General features: G+C 54.4%; 4 protein-coding genes across 4 annotated transcripts; 1 reads left to right on the forward strand and 3 right to left on the reverse strand.

Annotated features, from left to right (window-relative positions):
• Positions 1-1,684: 1,684 nt before the first annotated feature.
• KRP23_1009 (uncharacterized protein) lies at positions 1,685-5,145 on the reverse strand (the record flags this gene model as incomplete). Its single annotated transcript, XM_067895517.1, has 5 exons — positions 1,685-1,855; positions 2,819-3,873; positions 3,942-4,755; positions 4,831-5,019; positions 5,113-5,145. 5 exons carry the CDS (start codon positions 5,143-5,145, stop codon positions 1,685-1,687), a joined length of 2,262 nt encoding a protein of 753 aa, XP_067751577.1.
• A 9,231-nt stretch (positions 5,146-14,376) lies between these two features.
• On the forward strand, positions 14,377-15,333 carry KRP23_1010 (Gamma-glutamyl hydrolase A; the record flags this gene model as incomplete). Its single annotated transcript, XM_067895528.1, has 1 exon — positions 14,377-15,333. The coding sequence occupies one exon, from the start codon at positions 14,377-14,379 to the stop codon at positions 15,331-15,333; it is 957 nt and encodes a 318-aa protein (XP_067751578.1).
• A 91-nt stretch (positions 15,334-15,424) lies between these two features.
• Positions 15,425-16,108, reverse strand: KRP23_1011 (uncharacterized protein; the record flags this gene model as incomplete). Its single annotated transcript, XM_067895539.1, has 1 exon — positions 15,425-16,108. One exon carries the CDS (start codon positions 16,106-16,108, stop codon positions 15,425-15,427), a length of 684 nt encoding a protein of 227 aa, XP_067751579.1.
• A 316-nt stretch (positions 16,109-16,424) lies between these two features.
• KRP23_1012 (uncharacterized protein) lies at positions 16,425-17,114 on the reverse strand (the record flags this gene model as incomplete). Its single annotated transcript, XM_067895551.1, has 1 exon — positions 16,425-17,114. The coding sequence occupies one exon, from the start codon at positions 17,112-17,114 to the stop codon at positions 16,425-16,427; it is 690 nt and encodes a 229-aa protein (XP_067751580.1).
• Positions 17,115-18,276: the final 1,162 nt, after the last annotated feature.

Genomic DNA, 18,276 nt, shown 5'->3' on the forward strand with positions numbered 1-18,276 from the left:
CCAGCGAGTAAAGTTGGACTATTATTGGCTAGGTTTGTACGCTGATGTGGAGAAGCACGTGAAGTCGTGCCTGGATTGCAGTTCCAGTAAGAGCCGTCCACAGCTTCGAGGATACTCTCCAGGCAATATCCTAGCCGAACGACCATTCCAGATCGTGTCAATGGACTTCGTCATACCCTTGCCGAAGTCTCGACGCGGTAACACTGCGCTACTACTGTTCCAGTGCTCGTTCACTGGATTCGTGGTTGCCAAAGCTATGTCGGACACGTCCGCTCTCATGGTGGCCCAAGCTTTCGAAGAATGCATATATCGACGATTCGGTGCACCTGCACTCATTCGGCACGACAGGGATCCTCGTTTTATGAGTGAGGTCTTTCAAGCCTTTGCTGATATGATGCAATTGAGATCGAGAGCGACTTTAAGCTATCGACCGCAAGCTAATGGCCAACAAGAGCGATCAGTAAAGACCGTCATGCAGTCAGTGAAAGTGTACGTCGAAGATCCGCTGCAGCAGGACTGGGACGAGATTGCAGAGCGATTAGTGTTCGCAATCAACAATTCGCAAGATACGACGCGAAAGGAGACCCCGTTCTTCCTAGTACATGGGTGGGACGCTCACTCGTCGCTGCATGCAATGACGTCTTCACTACGACGAGGTTCCGGTAAGCAATCTGATGCATTAGCATGGCGAAGAGAGGTGAATCGCCAGCAAGGAATAGCGCTTGAAATGGCCAAGGAGTACCAAGCAGCAGAAAAGACGCGTCGAGCCAAGGAACATAACGAAGCCTTAAGTCGAAAAGAACAGGCAGCTGTACCTCGACGATCGAACGATGAGACGCCGGACTACCATCCAAATGGCGAACGAACAGACGACGAACATACTGAAGCAGTGACGAAGTCTCTCTTCGAACCAGGAAGCCGTGTCTGGCTGTATATGGAGCGCGTCAAGCCCGGATTGATTAAGAAGCTTGCCCACCGATGGCACGGCCCGTTCAGGGTAAAGAACAAGGTGGAAGAATACGCCTACGAGCTGGAACTGCCCGATCGGAGTGGATATCGTTTCTATCCAGTGGTTCATGTGTCACGCCTGAAGGCAGTAAGCGAGTTCGAGGACCGACCGAGGACTCGGTTGACGCAGGATGTGACTGAGGATTCACGTTTCGACTTTGATGAAGAACTCCTGCCCGAAGATAGCTGGGAGCCTGACCGGCTGGCTGGTGAAAGCGAGGTCCTGGAGATCCTCGACGATCGAATGCCCATGTCAACGAGGACTGCGCAATCGATCAGAGAGTTTAAGATCAAATGGGCTGATCAGGACGAGCCAACATGGGAACCCATATCGAACCTCTCGTGCGGGGGCATGCTGTATGATTACTTGCAGCGAAAAAAGCGTGAACAGCGCTTGCAGATGGTCCAAGTCGCTGACGAGGACTAGACAACATTTGTTGTCATCATGATGACCTGTACTTGGGGCAATGCAGCCCAAGACTACAGACGAAAACAGCTACTGCAGCAGACTACATATTGCATTTGATGAATTTGTGAACGAACAATGGAGATCCGGAATGACGCATTACGAAAGAAGAAGAAGCTCCAAGATGCACCACCTACACTAAGACGCTACGGCTAACACTGGATGCGCTTGGAGAACACGTGACGACACTTGCGAGATGACGACCGAGACTTAGATGGTCGTCACGGTCCCGACTACAAGCCCGTGAAGGCTAGGATCAGCAGAAGTCTTAGACGCAGGGTCTTCTGGAACCGGAACCGAATCCTCGCTGCCAGACTCACCTTCCTTAGACCACGTCTCGACCATCTCATGCCAACCAGGGTGAATGTCAGCATCCGAGAGCTCGGGGTTCACCACCACAGCACGACCAACCTCAACATCCGTCATTCCCCGAGGCACGAATAGCTCGACCGATGGGTTGCACGGGAAGAACGTAGTGTTGTAGGGGTGCTCGCTGGGGATGTCGATCCAACAATTGCGCCAAGGCTGACGAGAATCCAAAATTGCCACCTCGGTGTACCAGTCTTCAGTGGTCGGAGCCCATGGGAGAACATCAAACGGGTAAACCAGCATCGATGGTTCAAACAAAAACTCTGCCGGAATTTCACGTTCACCACGATCATTTTCAAGGCACCATTTCCAGAACGGCACGAACTTGTTGCGTAGATTGTCAGCACGCTTCTCCCGACCGCTCAAGTAGTTGTACCATGCCGCCCGGACAGCCTGAACAACGACCGAGTTTCCGCCATGAGTATGGATCAGTGCAGCAAGAGCACGCTCGACTGCACCGATCAGAACCCAATGCCCGCGCTCCCATAAGGCATAGCCAATGTCGTCACTCACGGTGTCCTCTGCAGCGAGACCTTGAGTTTGACGCCATAGTTTGACCGTGCGGTGTGTCTTTGGTCCGCGAATCGAGATGTGGACATCAGGCATGAACGGTTCCACGTCAAATAAGCACGCGTGGTCTGGCATCTTTCGCTGGACTTGTCGCCACGGATGATCAGGCCGCTTCCAGTCTGCAAAGGCTTTAATACCCTCTGCGGAACAAAGCGTAACGAGATCTCCAAGAATCGGCGTTGGCGTCCGGTAATTAATGATCTGGTTCCAGCACATTTGAGATCCTTTCAAGCGGAAACCAGGCTCCAAGAAGTTATAGGCCCAGCCAACGAGTTTTCGTGAAGGCCTCACGAGAGGTTGCCACCCTCGAATTGCTGGAGGAAGGCTCGCTACCGGAGTCGCTGCATTCGGGTTGGTGCCAGGTGTCGTTGACAAAGTTGCCAAGACAACGGTGTGCGGCCGTACAGGACGGTGATCACGCCTGACTGCAACCGGGTCTAGAGCAGACATTGGAACAGGAGTGTATGGCGCACGGGAACCTCCAGCAGATGGCCGAACGGGCGGGTGTTTGTGAGAGTCCGCCCCCTGCTCCACTGCTCCAAGCTCCACTTCTGTCGATTGTCCACCCTCTTTCTCCTCCTCCGAGATCTCACTGTGACGCGGTCGAGAAGCAGCCGACTCCGGACTACCCGGTGGGCTTGAGACCGGAGTGCCAAATCCAAGAATGAAGTCGTTATCCACCGCCTCCTGCGCAATTACACTTGCCGAGCTCTGACGAGATAAGGCGGCGGCAGCACGAGTCGAGCTGCGACGAGATGTCCGAGAAGCTGGGGCCTCCGCTGCATGAGTGGAAATTACACTGGATGGAGACGACGGAGCCGACGATAAAACGATGGTGGACGCCACAGATGACGTGCTAACAGTTGACCGAGGAGTCGTTGGCAAAGAGGTAGAAGTGGCTTGCGGAACTGCAACCTCCGATAGAGTCAATGATGCCGGACTCGATTCCAGTGCCGGCTTAGAACGAATCTTGCGCCCAGAAGGCTGTGGCGGGGAACGGATCTTCGGTTGAACATGCACCGTCTTCGGACCTACCTTCTTGGTAGCTTTCGCAGCCGACCGAGTTTTGCGCGACTTGCGATTAGCAGGTTTCTTGTTGACAACGGCCAGCTGCGGTCGAGACCGCTTTCCGAGAGGTGACACACCCGAAGGCGGCACGCTGGATGGAGATATTGCGGGCGAGGAGTCCGGCGGACCATTGCGGCCCTCAACTTCACCCTCGCCACCTCCAACAAGGTCGCTGTCCAAATCAACAGTACCCAGAGCTAATCCGGCGTGCACAGACGACTCGCTATCACCCAGGGTGTCATCACGGAGATGATGAACCAGACTGGCAATTCGCCGAGCCGAAGCTTTTGGCGTCAACGACGGATCCAGCTCCTGGACGGCGTCGCGAACGATAGCAATAGCCTCCGAGTCCAAACCCAGCAGAGCGAAGTCTAGCTCGCCGACACATCCGCCTGAGGTAACGTCCAAGACGATGTCAGAATTACCGGCCGAGATGACAAGCAAGGGGGCAAAGACCTACCTTTCGACAAAACGAGCAGTGTGTCAGCATCCAAATCGCGCTGATCGACATATTGACGAAGGCACTGATTTGCTTTCAGAGTTTCAGCCACCGTGAATTTCATGTCTTTGAGCAAGGCTCGTTGAGACCGATCAGCGGCGGCATCGCCAAAATGAGTCAAGTGTCGGTGAAGCTGGTTCACGCGATCAGAAAATAGCGCCAGGTTCTTCTTGTAATGTTCGCGTTCAAGGTTGAGCTTTCGCTCCAGTGTCTGCAGCGAGTCATCGGCAGCCTTCAATCGAGCTGTAGCTTGCGCTACCACCTCACTGTGGACTGCCATTTGAGCCGCTTGCTCGGTGAACTGACGATCACTGGCTATGCGGAGTCGATTCGCTCTCGTCACCGATCTGGAAAGCTCGGCGTTTTCAGCTTGGGATTGCGCAAGTAGCAGCTGCGCCGTCTCCAACTTCATCTTGTCACCAAAAGCGGCACGCCCGGCAGCTTCCTTCGCAGCCTGCGCATCTTTGACTTGCGCTTGCAGCTGTCCTAGCTCCTCAACGAGGTTGCGGGGGTCTTCCTCCGGTTGGCCTAATGCGGCAACAAGGTCTGAAATTGACTGAGCATCGGCGATTTTGCGATTGCGTACGTGGCTTGGACGGCGAGGCAGGTTCAGCATCAGCTGCGTAATACAGCGGACCGCATCGGTCAGTCGCGAACCAAGAACCGCTGATAGCCTGTCGGATGTCTCCTCCGAGGCGTCCATCAAGAGACCATGCAATGCCGTGCCTTCGATCTCGGTTAGTCGAGGTGCGCGCAGATGCGTCAATACCGATGTCTACAGTCGCAACGAGGAGTCGGCAAGCATGTCAAAATGAGTGACGAGTGGCGATAGAATTGGTGCAACACGTACCGACTGCTGTGTACTGTCAGGGGTTGCATCACGACTTGACGTCGGAACAAGAGCTGTTGACGAAGTCGCAGCATGGGTCATAGTCATCACTGCCGATGACGGCACGACTGCACCTGCAGACGAGGACTCGTTTGCAATTGGAGTGTGCGCAGCACCAGCGGAAGAAACTGCTGCACTCGAGTCCGAGTTCTGCGCGAGCAGCAGAACAGCGAAAACAAAGCAGGTCATGTGAGTTCGAGATAGCGGAGCAAGCGACGCCAACGATGAGGAACAAGAACGTACCGAGTTGTCGTTGGTCGCATCAGGCCAGCCCATGCGGCGTGCAATTATCCGAGCAGACTCAAGCGCAGGAGAGGGCTTGGACATGGAGTGCACTCGACGCGCCACAACGCTCGCCAGGTGCGGTGGTTCGCGATGCGGCGGGGGCAGTTGTGGTGTAGTGAATTGACCGGAGCTGCCGTCGCCGTGGCCGCCGTTGCTTTCGAGGTCTGGTCGTCAGAATCCCGTTGGGGGAAGTGTGCGACAGGGCGTTGATTGGCCTAGAAGACCCGCGGCAGAATGACAAGGCACAAGAGCGAGGTGATGTACGGCACACTACGGCCTGACGAGGAGTCATGTCAGGGAAGATATCCGAGTCGTGCCCTTTGAAGAGAAGTCGCATCCGGAAGATATGCCGGATACGCCTCCTGAGACCTCGCTGAGCAGTCGCCAGGAATCCAGGAGTTTCCCAACGGACGAGTTCACACTAGATATTTGTATTGAGATATAGGAAACCATAGTATAGCGATAAGCGCCCGCAAGGCGCAACAAACAGAGCAGATTTTCCTCCCGATCGCACAAGAGTCAAGTCCGGCTACGGTAAGTGTCCGTAGTGTCTGGTCCCGCTTGATCGCCAGGATTATGCCTGCCGGTGGACTCGTGAGCTGATAACTCAAGTGTTCATCCGCCCGGCAAGTCCAAGAAGTAGAGATTGTGTGATTGATTTGCTGCGTGTTGCAGAGAACGAGAGAGCTCGTTCGACCTAGGAGTGCTACAGAAGCCTCCTATCTATCTACCTACCGGAGCTTTGCTCCGGCCCCCCTCGCTTACCGGCTGAAAAGTCCTGGACCCTTCCTTCTGAGGGCCAGCGAGGTTTGACTTAGTGTGTGTTGCAGACTAGCCTGTGCTCGTGGCTAGTGCTGTTGTATTGATTGGTTGTCCTACCGACAAGTCGGAGTGCGCAGGGTCATTAACCAACCCGGTGCTAGGGCTGAATCAAGGCCTTCAGGTCGAGACTTCGCCCGATATTCACCTCGTCTTCAAGGGCGAGGTGTGTGTTGTGGGTGGGAGTACTAGCAGACATAATTCTGGCGTGTTCCTACACGACACTATGAGAAGGATTTCACCGCGCACTGTATGACTGTATGTCGTCCTAGCTGGCGCTGCTGGCCTAGTTTGCCGGTGGTTTATCCACAGGTGGCCAATCTACCGGGAGGATATGCGGCGATCAATCACGCTGTCCAGCGTCGGCTTGGTTCTCAGTACGAACCACTGCGCTCTAATGCACGAGAGAGCAACACATATTGGTGCACGTGTTTGAGCGGACCACTTGTTGCACGTGGTGGAGCTGATCCACCTGGCTGGTTCGGTCCAACCGATCCAGCACCAGCACCAGCACCTTACCGCGCAAGCCGATTGTGGCAAAGAGGCGCGCTTCTGGGTAGTGGCATCGAATGACAAGTTGTATGAGACAAGCCTGAGAGGCTCGGGCGTTAGTAAGAGAGATCGCGGGAGACCGGGCCAAAAGGCGACGGAGCATAATACAGTGCTACCGCCAGTGCAACCCCGTTACCCCGAACACCGCTGCGCCAACGCAACCAGCTGCGCGCACCAAATCGCACGCACGCACAGCTAGCTCGCTCGCGTGCCAATGCACGATCGCAAAGAAGCAAGCACCCCCCGTGGGGCTCGAACCCACGACCACTGGCTTAAAAGGCCAGCGCTCTACCGACTGAGCTAGACGGGTGTACCTTCACCAACCTTAGAGCAACTTAACACAAGCAAAGCACACACCAGTCCACACAACACACCATTCCACACAACACACACACAAAACAAAACACACAAAAAAACAAAACAAACGCGCTCCATCAACACACACACAAAACACATGCGCCAAAACGTCAACGCACCACACACAGCCACGCATGCTCATTGCGTGTGCCACACAGTCGACAAGTGGTAGCTTGAATTCGCCACTATCAACAAACGCGACGCTGGCCACCATTCTGAATGGATTCAACTTTTGTCATTTATTCAAAACGCACTCCACCAAACCCCACGAGACCCCCACGTACTAGACTCCGTATCTCAGCAGTGTAGAACACATAACACAGCCTACTCCAGGGTCGCAACCAAGCCGGTCGAGACGCCCTCTCCGTTTTACCTCCACCTGTTGCAAGTGGCAAAGCGAGTAGAAAAATGCAGACTAGCATTGTGAGCTACTGCTAGAAGTCGTCCGCTCGGGGAGGTTCTAAAGGTTCTACACGCACCAGCGAAACTAAAACGAATAAATAAATATCACTGGCGCGAAATACGTAGAAAATAAAGGAGTTCACAACGCGGACACTGTATTTAACAGCGTAGCGAGTGAGCCAGCACATGCGTGGGTGAGTGGGTGCATGAGTGGGTGTCCCCGCCATCCCCTCTCCCTCTCCTTGCCTGCCTGCTAACAACATTGCCACAACGCGAAACGACGAAGGCAGATAGACGACCAACCCATGTAAAAAGCATATCAAAATGACTACAGAGCACAACAAGCCCAATCGTGAACGGACGCAACGGACGCAACGGACGCACGGTGTGACGCTAGGAGAAGGATTTCACCGCGCACTGTATGACTGTATGTCGTCCTAGCTGGCGCTGCTGGCCTAGTTTGCCGGTGGTTTATCCACAGGTGGCCAATCTACCGGGAGGATATGCGGCGATCAATCACGCTGTCCAGCGTCGGCTTGGTTCTCAGTACGAACCACTGCGCTCTAATGCACGAGAGAGCAACACATATTGGTGCACGTGTTTGAGCGGACCACTTGTTGCACGTGGTGGAGCTGATCCACCTGGCTGGTTCGGTCCAACCGATCCAGCACCAGCACCAGCACCTTACCGCGCAAGCCGATTGTGGCAAAGAGGCGCGCTTCTGGGTAGTGGCATCGAATGACAAGTTGTATGAGACAAGCCTGAGAGGCTCGGGCGTTAGTAAGAGAGATCGCGGGAGACCGGGCCAAAAGGCGACGGAGCATAATACAGTGCTACCGCCAGTGCAACCCCGTTACCCCGAACACCGCTGCGCCAACGCAACCAGCTGCGCGCACCAAATCGCACGCACGCACAGCTAGCTCGCTCGCGTGCCAATGCACGATCGCAAAGAAGCAAGCACCCCCCGTGGGGCTCGAACCCACGACCACTGGCTTAAAAGGCCAGCGCTCTACCGACTGAGCTAGACGGGTGTACCTTCACCAACCTTAGAGCAACTTAACACAAGCAAAGCACACACCAGTCCACACAACACACCATTCCACACAACACACACACAAAACAAAACACACAAAAAAACAAAACAAACGCGCTCCATCAACACACACACAAAACACATGCGCCAAAACGTCAACGCACCACACACAGCCACGCATGCTCATTGCGTGTGCCACACAGTCGACAAGTGGTAGCTTGAATTCGCCACTATCAACAAACGCGACGCTGGCCACCATTCTGAATGGATTCAACTTTTGTCATTTATTCAAAACGCACTCCACCAAACCCCACGAGACCCCCACGTACTAGACTCCGTATCTCAGCAGTGTAGAACACATAACACAGCCTACTCCAGGGTCGCAACCAAGCCGGTCGAGACGCCCTCTCCGTTTTACCTCCACCTGTTGCAAGTGGCAAAGCGAGTAGAAAAATGCAGACTAGCATTGTGAGCTACTGCTAGAAGTCGTCCGCTCGGGGAGGTTCTAAAGGTTCTACACGCACCAGCGAAACTAAAACGAATAAATAAATATCACTGGCGCGAAATACGTAGAAAATAAAGGAGTTCACAACGCGGACACTGTATTTAACAGCGTAGCGAGTGAGCCAGCACATGCGTGGGTGAGTGGGTGCATGAGTGGGTGTCCCCGCCATCCCCTCTCCCTCTCCTTGCCTGCCTGCTAACAACATTGCCACAACGCGAAACGACGAAGGCAGATAGACGACCAACCCATGTAAAAAGCATATCAAAATGACTACAGAGCACAACAAGCCCAATCGTGAACGGACGCAACGGACGCAACGGACGCACGGTGTGACGCTAGGAGAAGGATTTCACCGCGCACTGTATGACTGTATGTCGTCCTAGCTGGCGCTGCTGGCCTAGTTTGCCGGTGGTTTATCCACAGGTGGCCAATCTACCGGGAGGATATGCGGCGATCAATCACGCTGTCCAGCGTCGGCTTGGTTCTCAGTACGAACCACTGCGCTCTAATGCACGAGAGAGCAACACATATTGGTGCACGTGTTTGAGCGGACCACTTGTTGCACGTGGTGGAGCTGATCCACCTGGCTGGTTCGGTCCAACCGATCCAGCACCAGCACCAGCACCTTACCGCGCAAGCCGATTGTGGCAAAGAGGCGCGCTTCTGGGTAGTGGCATCGAATGACAAGTTGTATGAGACAAGCCTGAGAGGCTCGGGCGTTAGTAAGAGAGATCGCGGGAGACCGGGCCAAAAGGCGACGGAGCATAATACAGTGCTACCGCCAGTGCAACCCCGTTACCCCGAACACCGCTGCGCCAACGCAACCAGCTGCGCGCACCAAATCGCACGCACGCACAGCTAGCTCGCTCGCGTGCCAATGCACGATCGCAAAGAAGCAAGCACCCCCCGTGGGGCTCGAACCCACGACCACTGGCTTAAAAGGCCAGCGCTCTACCGACTGAGCTAGACGGGTGTACCTTCACCAACCTTAGAGCAACTTAACACAAGCAAAGCACACACCAGTCCACACAACACACCATTCCACACAACACACACACAAAACAAAACACACAAAAAAACAAAACAAACGCGCTCCATCAACACACACACAAAACACATGCGCCAAAACGTCAACGCACCACACACAGCCACGCATGCTCATTGCGTGTGCCACACAGTCGACAAGTGGTAGCTTGAATTCGCCACTATCAACAAACGCGACGCTGGCCACCATTCTGAATGGATTCAACTTTTGTCATTTATTCAAAACGCACTCCACCAAACCCCACGAGACCCCCACGTACTAGACTCCGTATCTCAGCAGTGTAGAACACATAACACAGCCTACTCCAGGGTCGCAACCAAGCCGGTCGAGACGCCCTCTCCGTTTTACCTCCACCTGTTGCAAGTGGCAAAGCGAGTAGAAAAATGCAGACTAGCATTGTGAGCTACTGCTAGAAGTCGTCCGCTCGGGGAGGTTCTAAAGGTTCTACACGCACCAGCGAAACTAAAACGAATAAATAAATATCACTGGCGCGAAATACGTAGAAAATAAAGGAGTTCACAACGCGGACACTGTATTTAACAGCGTAGCGAGTGAGCCAGCACATGCGTGGGTGAGTGGGTGCATGAGTGGGTGTCCCCGCCATCCCCTCTCCCTCTCCTTGCCTGCCTGCTAACAACATTGCCACAACGCGAAACGACGAAGGCAGATAGACGACCAACCCATGTAAAAAGCATATCAAAATGACTACAGAGCACAACAAGCCCAATCGTGAACGGACGCAACGGACGCAACGGACGCACGGTGTGACGCTAGGAGAAGGATTTCACCGCGCACTGTATGACTGTATGTCGTCCTAGCTGGCGCTGCTGGCCTAGTTTGCCGGTGGTTTATCCACAGGTGGCCAATCTACCGGGAGGATATGCGGCGATCAATCACGCTGTCCAGCGTCGGCTTGGTTCTCAGTACGAACCACTGCGCTCTAATGCACGAGAGAGCAACACATATTGGTGCACGTGTTTGAGCGGACCACTTGTTGCACGTGGTGGAGCTGATCCACCTGGCTGGTTCGGTCCAACCGATCCAGCACCAGCACCAGCACCTTACCGCGCAAGCCGATTGTGGCAAAGAGGCGCGCTTCTGGGTAGTGGCATCGAATGACAAGTTGTATGAGACAAGCCTGAGAGGCTCGGGCGTTAGTAAGAGAGATCGCGGGAGACCGGGCCAAAAGGCGACGGAGCATAATACAGTGCTACCGCCAGTGCAACCCCGTTACCCCGAACACCGCTGCGCCAACGCAACCAGCTGCGCGCACCAAATCGCACGCACGCACAGCTAGCTCGCTCGCGTGCCAATGCACGATCGCAAAGAAGCAAGCACCCCCCGTGGGGCTCGAACCCACGACCACTGGCTTAAAAGGCCAGCGCTCTACCGACTGAGCTAGACGGGTGTACCTTCACCAACCTTAGAGCAACTTAACACAAGCAAAGCACACACCAGTCCACACAACACACCATTCCACACAACACACACACAAAACAAAACACACAAAAAAACAAAACAAACGCGCTCCATCAACACACACACAAAACACATGCGCCAAAACGTCAACGCACCACACACAGCCACGCATGCTCATTGCGTGTGCCACGCAGTCGACAAGTGGTAGCTTGAATTCGCCACTATCAACAAACGCGACGCTGGCCACCATTCTGAATGGATTCAACTTTTGTCATTTATTCAAAACGCACTCCACCAAACCCCACGAGACCCCCACGTACTAGACTCCGTATCTCAGCAGTGTAGAACACATAACACAGCCTACTCCAGGGTCGCAACCAAGCCGGTCGAGACGCCCTCTCCGTTTTACCTCCACCTGTTGCAAGTGGCAAAGCGAGTAGAAAAATGCAGACTAGCATTGTGAGCTACTGCTAGAAGTCGTCCGCTCGGGGAGGTTCTAAAGGTTCTACACGCACCAGCGAAACTAAAACGAATAAATAAATATCACTGGCGCGAAATACGTAGAAAATAAAGGAGTTCACAACGCGGACACTGTATTTAACAGCGTAGCGAGTGAGCCAGCACATGCGTGGGTGAGTGGGTGCATGAGTGGGTGTCCCCGCCATCCCCTCTCCCTCTCCTTGCCTGCCTGCTAACAACATTGCCACAACGCGAAACGACGAAGGCAGATAGACGACCAACCCATGTAAAAAGCATATCAAAATGACTACAGAGCACAACAAGCCCAATCGTGAACGGACGCAACGGACGCAACGGACGCACGGTGTGACGCTAGGAGAAGGATTTCACCGCGCACTGTATGACTGTATGTCGTCCTAGCTGGCGCTGCTGGCCTAGTTTGCCGGTGGTTTATCCACAGGTGGCCAATCTACCGGGAGGATATGCGGCGATCAATCACGCTGTCCAGCGTCGGCTTGGTTCTCAGTACGAACCACTGCGCTCTAATGCACGAGAGAGCAACACATATTGGTGCACGTGTTTGAGCGGACCACTTGTTGCACGTGGTGGAGCTGATCCACCTGGCTGGTTCGGTCCAACCGATCCAGCACCAGCACCAGCACCTTACCGCGCAAGCCGATTGTGGCAAAGAGGCGCGCTTCTGGGTAGTGGCATCGAATGACAAGTTGTATGAGACAAGCCTGAGAGGCTCGGGCGTTAGTAAGAGAGATCGCGGGAGACCGGGCCAAAAGGCGACGGAGCATAATACAGTGCTACCGCCAGTGCAACCCCGTTACCCCGAACACCGCTGCGCCAACGCAACCAGCTGCGCGCACCAAATCGCACGCACGCACAGCTAGCTCGCTCGCGTGCCAATGCACGATCGCAAAGAAGCAAGCACCCCCCGTGGGGCTCGAACCCACGACCACTGGCTTAAAAGGCCAGCGCTCTACCGACTGAGCTAGACGGGTGTACCTTCACCAACCTTAGAGCAACTTAACACAAGCAAAGCACACACCAGTCCACACAACACACCATTCCACACAACACACACACAAAACAAAACACACAAAAAAACAAAACAAACGCGCTCCATCAACACACACACAAAACACATGCGCCAAAACGTCAACGCACCACACACAGCCACGCATGCTCATTGCGTGTGCCACACAGTCGACAAGTGGTAGCTTGAATTCGCCACTATCAACAAACGCGACGCTGGCCACCATTCTGAATGGATTCAACTTTTGTCATTTATTCAAAACGCACTCCACCAAACCCCACGAGACCCCCACGTACTAGACTCCGTATCTCAGCAGTGTAGAACACATAACACAGCCTACTCCAGGGTCGCAACCAAGCCGGTCGAGACGCCCTCTCCGTTTTACCTCCACCTGTTGCAAGTGGCAAAGCGAGTAGAAAAATGCAGACTAGCATTGTGAGCTACTGCTAGAAGTCGTCCGCTCGGGGAGGTTCTAAATGTAATGGGTCTGTGTAGACCCACTACTATAGCTTACACGTGTGCGTACGTGTATGAGGAAGCGTAGGAGTATTTAACTTAAGTTCAGTATACTTGTTTCCGCAAGTATACTTAAACCTAGATAAAGGAACCGAACGATAGCTTTGGTGCCAAATGAGAACTGTATTGATTGTAAATGGGGTTTCCTCCTAAAACTGATATTTCTAATGAGGGGTTCTGCCATTGGATGGATGGCAGAATCTCTATCTAATGAATGACTCTCATTGGTAGAAAGGTGTTGCTTTCTACCAGTCATATGTCTTTGCTATGAATGTGGACCACCCTGTGGAGTGGTCAACCTGAATGTATGCATTAGTGCATGTTGCACTAAGGTAGGAGGTGAACCGACTGTGTAGCCCCGCTACACACTGCGCACGTTGCCGTGGTTGACCGTCGACGCCTTGACGGTCGGCACAAGCCGCAGCAGCGACAGCCGAAGCCTATGAACATGAACTGCCACAGAACAATTCTTGCAGGAGAACGAGACCCTGGGGACGTGGTTCTTGACCACGTTTACGAGCACGAGACATCTGCACTCGGCGTTGCACCTGCGCCCAGTCCGCAGCCTGCTACAGCACCCTCTACTTAGCGGATATGCGCGCCAACATCCACGAGATGACGCGCCGGTATTTCACTGACTGGTGCGTGATCAGTAGTTCGTACAGTGATTGTTACGCTTGACGCGGCTCAGCTTCTTATTGGCGGCCATGTTCACGTCCAGCGAGAGATGCTCCATCCTCTCCGCGCTCTGGGGCTGTGCACTGCGTACAGAACTAGCCGTCCAGTGTTTGAATCTTGCAAGGCCTCCCAGCTTTAAAAATAGCCACCTTGGTATGTACTGGCTTCGCGCAACATCCAACGCCCTTTACATTCCGTACCTAGTTGGGGTAGACGTTACAAGCAACCTCCCAGTAATTTACCAGGTCATAAATTACCCACGTCTGAAAATAAATTTCAGAGCTGCTGTGCGCTATAGCTCCTTCGGGGTTGGCTAAAATACAACCAATCGGATGTCTCCATCGCCATGCCTCTTCGTGTTGAGTGTATCAATCAGATCCGCATTCTTCCTCATGGCGTTCGCGTCGCTCCTGCTGTCCGTGGCGCTGAGCCTCTCGCTCGCGTCGGCCGCCAGCCCGCGCGGGCCCGTCATCGGCGTCTTCGCGCACCCGATCTCCCAGCATGGTGAGTACATCGCCGCGTCCTACGTCAAGTGGGTGGAAAGCGCTGGCGGCCGTGTCGTCCCCATCCCGTACAACGCGCCCAAGGCGTATCTGGAGCAGCTGCTGCCTCAGCTCAATGGGTTGCTCTTCCCGGGGGGCGCCGCCACCGTCAACGATCGCGCCGAGCGGCTGTTCCAATTGGCGCTAGAGCTTAATGACCAGGGCGTGCACTTCCCCGTGTGGGCCACTTGTCTGGGCTTCGAGTGGCTCGTGCAGCTCACGACGAGGGACATGGCGTCCTTAAACAATGGACTCGACGCCATGAATGTCACGCTGCCACTGAACTTCACCGCTGCGGCTCCATCCAGTCGCCTCTTCAGCCAGGCCAGACCCGAGCTCTACGCGTGGCTCCAAGACAAGCCCATCACTATGAACAACCACGAGCAGGGCATCACTCCCGAGAGGTTCAACCAGTACGCGTCCCTAACGGACTTTTACACGGTCTTGGCCACCAATGTGGACCGACAGGGGGTGGAGTTCATCTCAGCCTTTGAGGCCAAGCAGTACCCCGTGTACGCCGTGCAGTTTCACCCGGAGAAGAACAGCTTCGAGTACGGAGAGTACCAGGACGGCACCCCCTACGAGGTGGTCGACCACTCGCGCGAAGGAGTCGCCAGCGGACAATTTTTCGCCAATTTCTTCATCGACGAAGCTCGCAAGAACGACTTGCGGTTCAAGGACCCCAAGGCGGAGCGTCAGGCGCTCATCTACAACTACCAGACGTCCACGATCACGGACCCCGGCTTCGTAGAGAGTTACATTTTCAAGCACGACTTCAAGATGGACTTCTGGAGCGTGCAGATGTAAGTGGACAAAAAGAAGGCTGTAGACTGGAACAGGGACAAAGGTACCCTGCAGTGTATTCGTGATAGGGCCACGATGACTAACTACAGAGTAGCTAAAAGACCTCGGCCAGTACAAACTGCGTCTCCTTCACACCAGACGACACGAGTTTGAGCTTGAATGTTCCAGCGTCGAGATGAACGTCGTCCCCAACGTTCAAAGAAAGCTGGTGCACAGAATCCTCGAGCGTATCGGCCAAAGTGCTCGTGATTTCCACCTCGCACTCCTCCAGTGCTAGCAAAACCGCTTCCGTCGGCAGCGTAAGTGAGACTTGGGTACTTGCATAGTCGTCGCATGACTTATCTTGGAGTGTGAATCGATACACTCGGCATTCCGGCTCGTTGTTGAGGAGCTCAATTCCATTGCCGGCGTGCAGTGGCAAGTTCCCGTTCGGTATCACGTCCTCCTTCTCCTTGAGCAGCTCGACTTCAATAATGAACGCAGGTAGCTCGTTTGTGGTAGCGGCGTGAATTAACTTGTCCTTGGTATGGTCGCGACAGAAGACGGCACCTTTGCTCTGCACTAGTGGACGAGACTTCTCGCCATACGGTTGCTCCACGACGTCGAGCGGCGCCATGACCACGTAAATTCCGTATTTGAGGTGCTGGTGCCACAAGCATGTCGTGTACGGAGGAAACTCGGCGCACACGAGACGTATGGTGTCACTGCGCCAGCGTTGCTTGTGCAACGGCTCGAAGTCCACGAGCACGTAGTCGACAGCAGTCTCCTTGGTTTCCATCAGGCGGGTATCTCCTGCTCTTGCGCGATTTGAGAATGAAGCAGGACGCAAGCCACACGTGCTCGTCCTGAACAGTGCTACAGTGATGGTGCCATTAACAATGCATGTACTTTGGCCTAACGGACGTAATCTTCTGGTATTGACTTCTACTTCGAAGGATGACTGCAATTTGTACCTATCTTCCGACTGTGCGTTCGGAACGACTCGTTCCGCAAGAAACCCAAGATGGATAGATTCAAGCCAGACTTATAGAGCACTTCTTGTCCTGCGGTTCCGTATGCATGGATCAATCATACACCACTACACTTTAAGCCACTTAGTAGACCTCAGCGAGGATGAACTGCGTCTTCTTGGGCGACAGGAGCTTGATGTTAAACTTGCCGGCGGTCAGCTGGACGTCGTCCGCGACCTTCAGTGACAGTTTACGCTCCGTCTCGACGTTCGGGTCCTCGGATGCGTTGGTAATGTCCACGTCGCAGTCGTCCAGCACGACCAGCACGGCGCCCGTGGGCAGGTTGAGCGAGATCTCGGTGGTCGACTGGCCCTCGTCCTGCAGCGTGAGGCGGTACACCCGGCATTCGGGCTCGTCGTTCAGCAGCTCGAGGCCGTCGCTGGCGTGCAGCGCCACTTGGTCGTGGGCCACGACGTCCTCCTTCTTCTTGAGCAGCTCCACCTCCACGATGAAGAGCGGCGAGTCGTGACTGGTGATCACGTGCAGCAGCTTGTCCTTGGTGTGGTCGCGGCAGAAGACAGAGCCCTTATCCTGCACGAGTGGACGCGGCTGCTGGCCGATCGGCTGCTCCGTCACGTTGAGCGGCGCCATGACCACGTAAATGCCATAGTTGAGGTGCTGGTGCCACAGACTGCGTGTGTGCGGTGGGAACTGCACGTACACGAGTCGCACAGTCTCGCTGCGCCAGCGTTGCTTGTGCAGCGGCTCGAAGTCCACTAGCACGTAGTCCACGTCCTCCTTGCTCGGAACTTGGGCCGCTTCCTTTGATGCCATACTTCGTCTGCTTCTTGAGTCTGCTTGGTCGCGAGCGACTTGGGGAATGAGCTACGTCAGTGCTTCAGATTTGAAGGGGGTGCGCATGTTTGTCACACACGCGCTTTTGTCGCAAGGCCAGCATCCACAAGCATGGCGGTCACAGTTTTCGGGACCTTCGTCTACAGGCTCGAAATGACGCAGTCCCTATTAGATGTCAACAGTCTTCGGAGCCCAATAATACTACAGAGTACCAGGCGCCAAGGCTATCTATCGACGACAGCCCACACGACAACTTCTGGCTGTTCTAGTCTTCACTTTAAGGGCACGCGAATAGTATCGATCCGGTGAAGGAGGTGCGCTCTGCGCGCCGAATGGGGGGGGGGGCTATATCGACGACAGTCGAACTCTGACGCACGACACTCAACCATAAGACCAATTGGCATCGTTCGAAAGTGCCGCGTTAAGCAAGCGCTTTGGCGTGATTTCTGGCTACACCGGCGCTTATGCTTCTGTAGAGACAACGGGTACCTCATTGCCAATGGTAAACTCTAAGCGGTGGCGGAATATGCTGGCACTATTGATCATGTAGCACAGGCGCGAACGCTTCACCGGTGTTTCCACAGCTCGAGTACTCCACAGAACACGAGTACCCAAACGTCTCGTAGACATCATTTCGGCTGGGTTGCACCTCCTGCTGATCCTAAAAATCCCCAAGATAGGTGGACACCTTCATGGTCTTGTCTGCTTTACCGCCATATCGTTCGATAGTTATACGCGCAGCCTCCGAAATACCAACCGTCCGTCGAGCCACTATTCAGGTCTGCCACCCCGCTATTTCAGTCATCATCAGACTTAGAAGTTGACATCCCTCTCTTCGTTCTGCCGCCCAGGACCCATTTCCTCTCCGTATCGTGTTGACGTGCATTACGTGAAGTTGGCGCGACACTGGCGGCGATGGCGGGCTTGCTGTCACGCGTTGTTCCACAGCGGGGGCCGGCGAAAAATGCTCCCTCGATGCAGCATCGAAATAGGAAACCAGGGTCCCAAAAGAAGCGGATCACCGGGGCGCAGCTTTTCAATTTGGTGAGACGAGTAGCAGGAGTGGCTGCCGCGCTAATGTACGCTGGTGTCGGGCTTCAGGCGGCATATAAGACGATGGATGTACTACAAGGAACAACTG

Source organism: Phytophthora ramorum (genome assembly GCF_020800215.1).
Source record: "Phytophthora ramorum isolate Pr-102 chromosome Unknown Phyram_PR-102_s0001, whole genome shotgun sequence".
NCBI classification, from domain to species: domain Eukaryota; phylum Oomycota; class Peronosporomycetes; order Peronosporales; family Peronosporaceae; genus Phytophthora; species Phytophthora ramorum.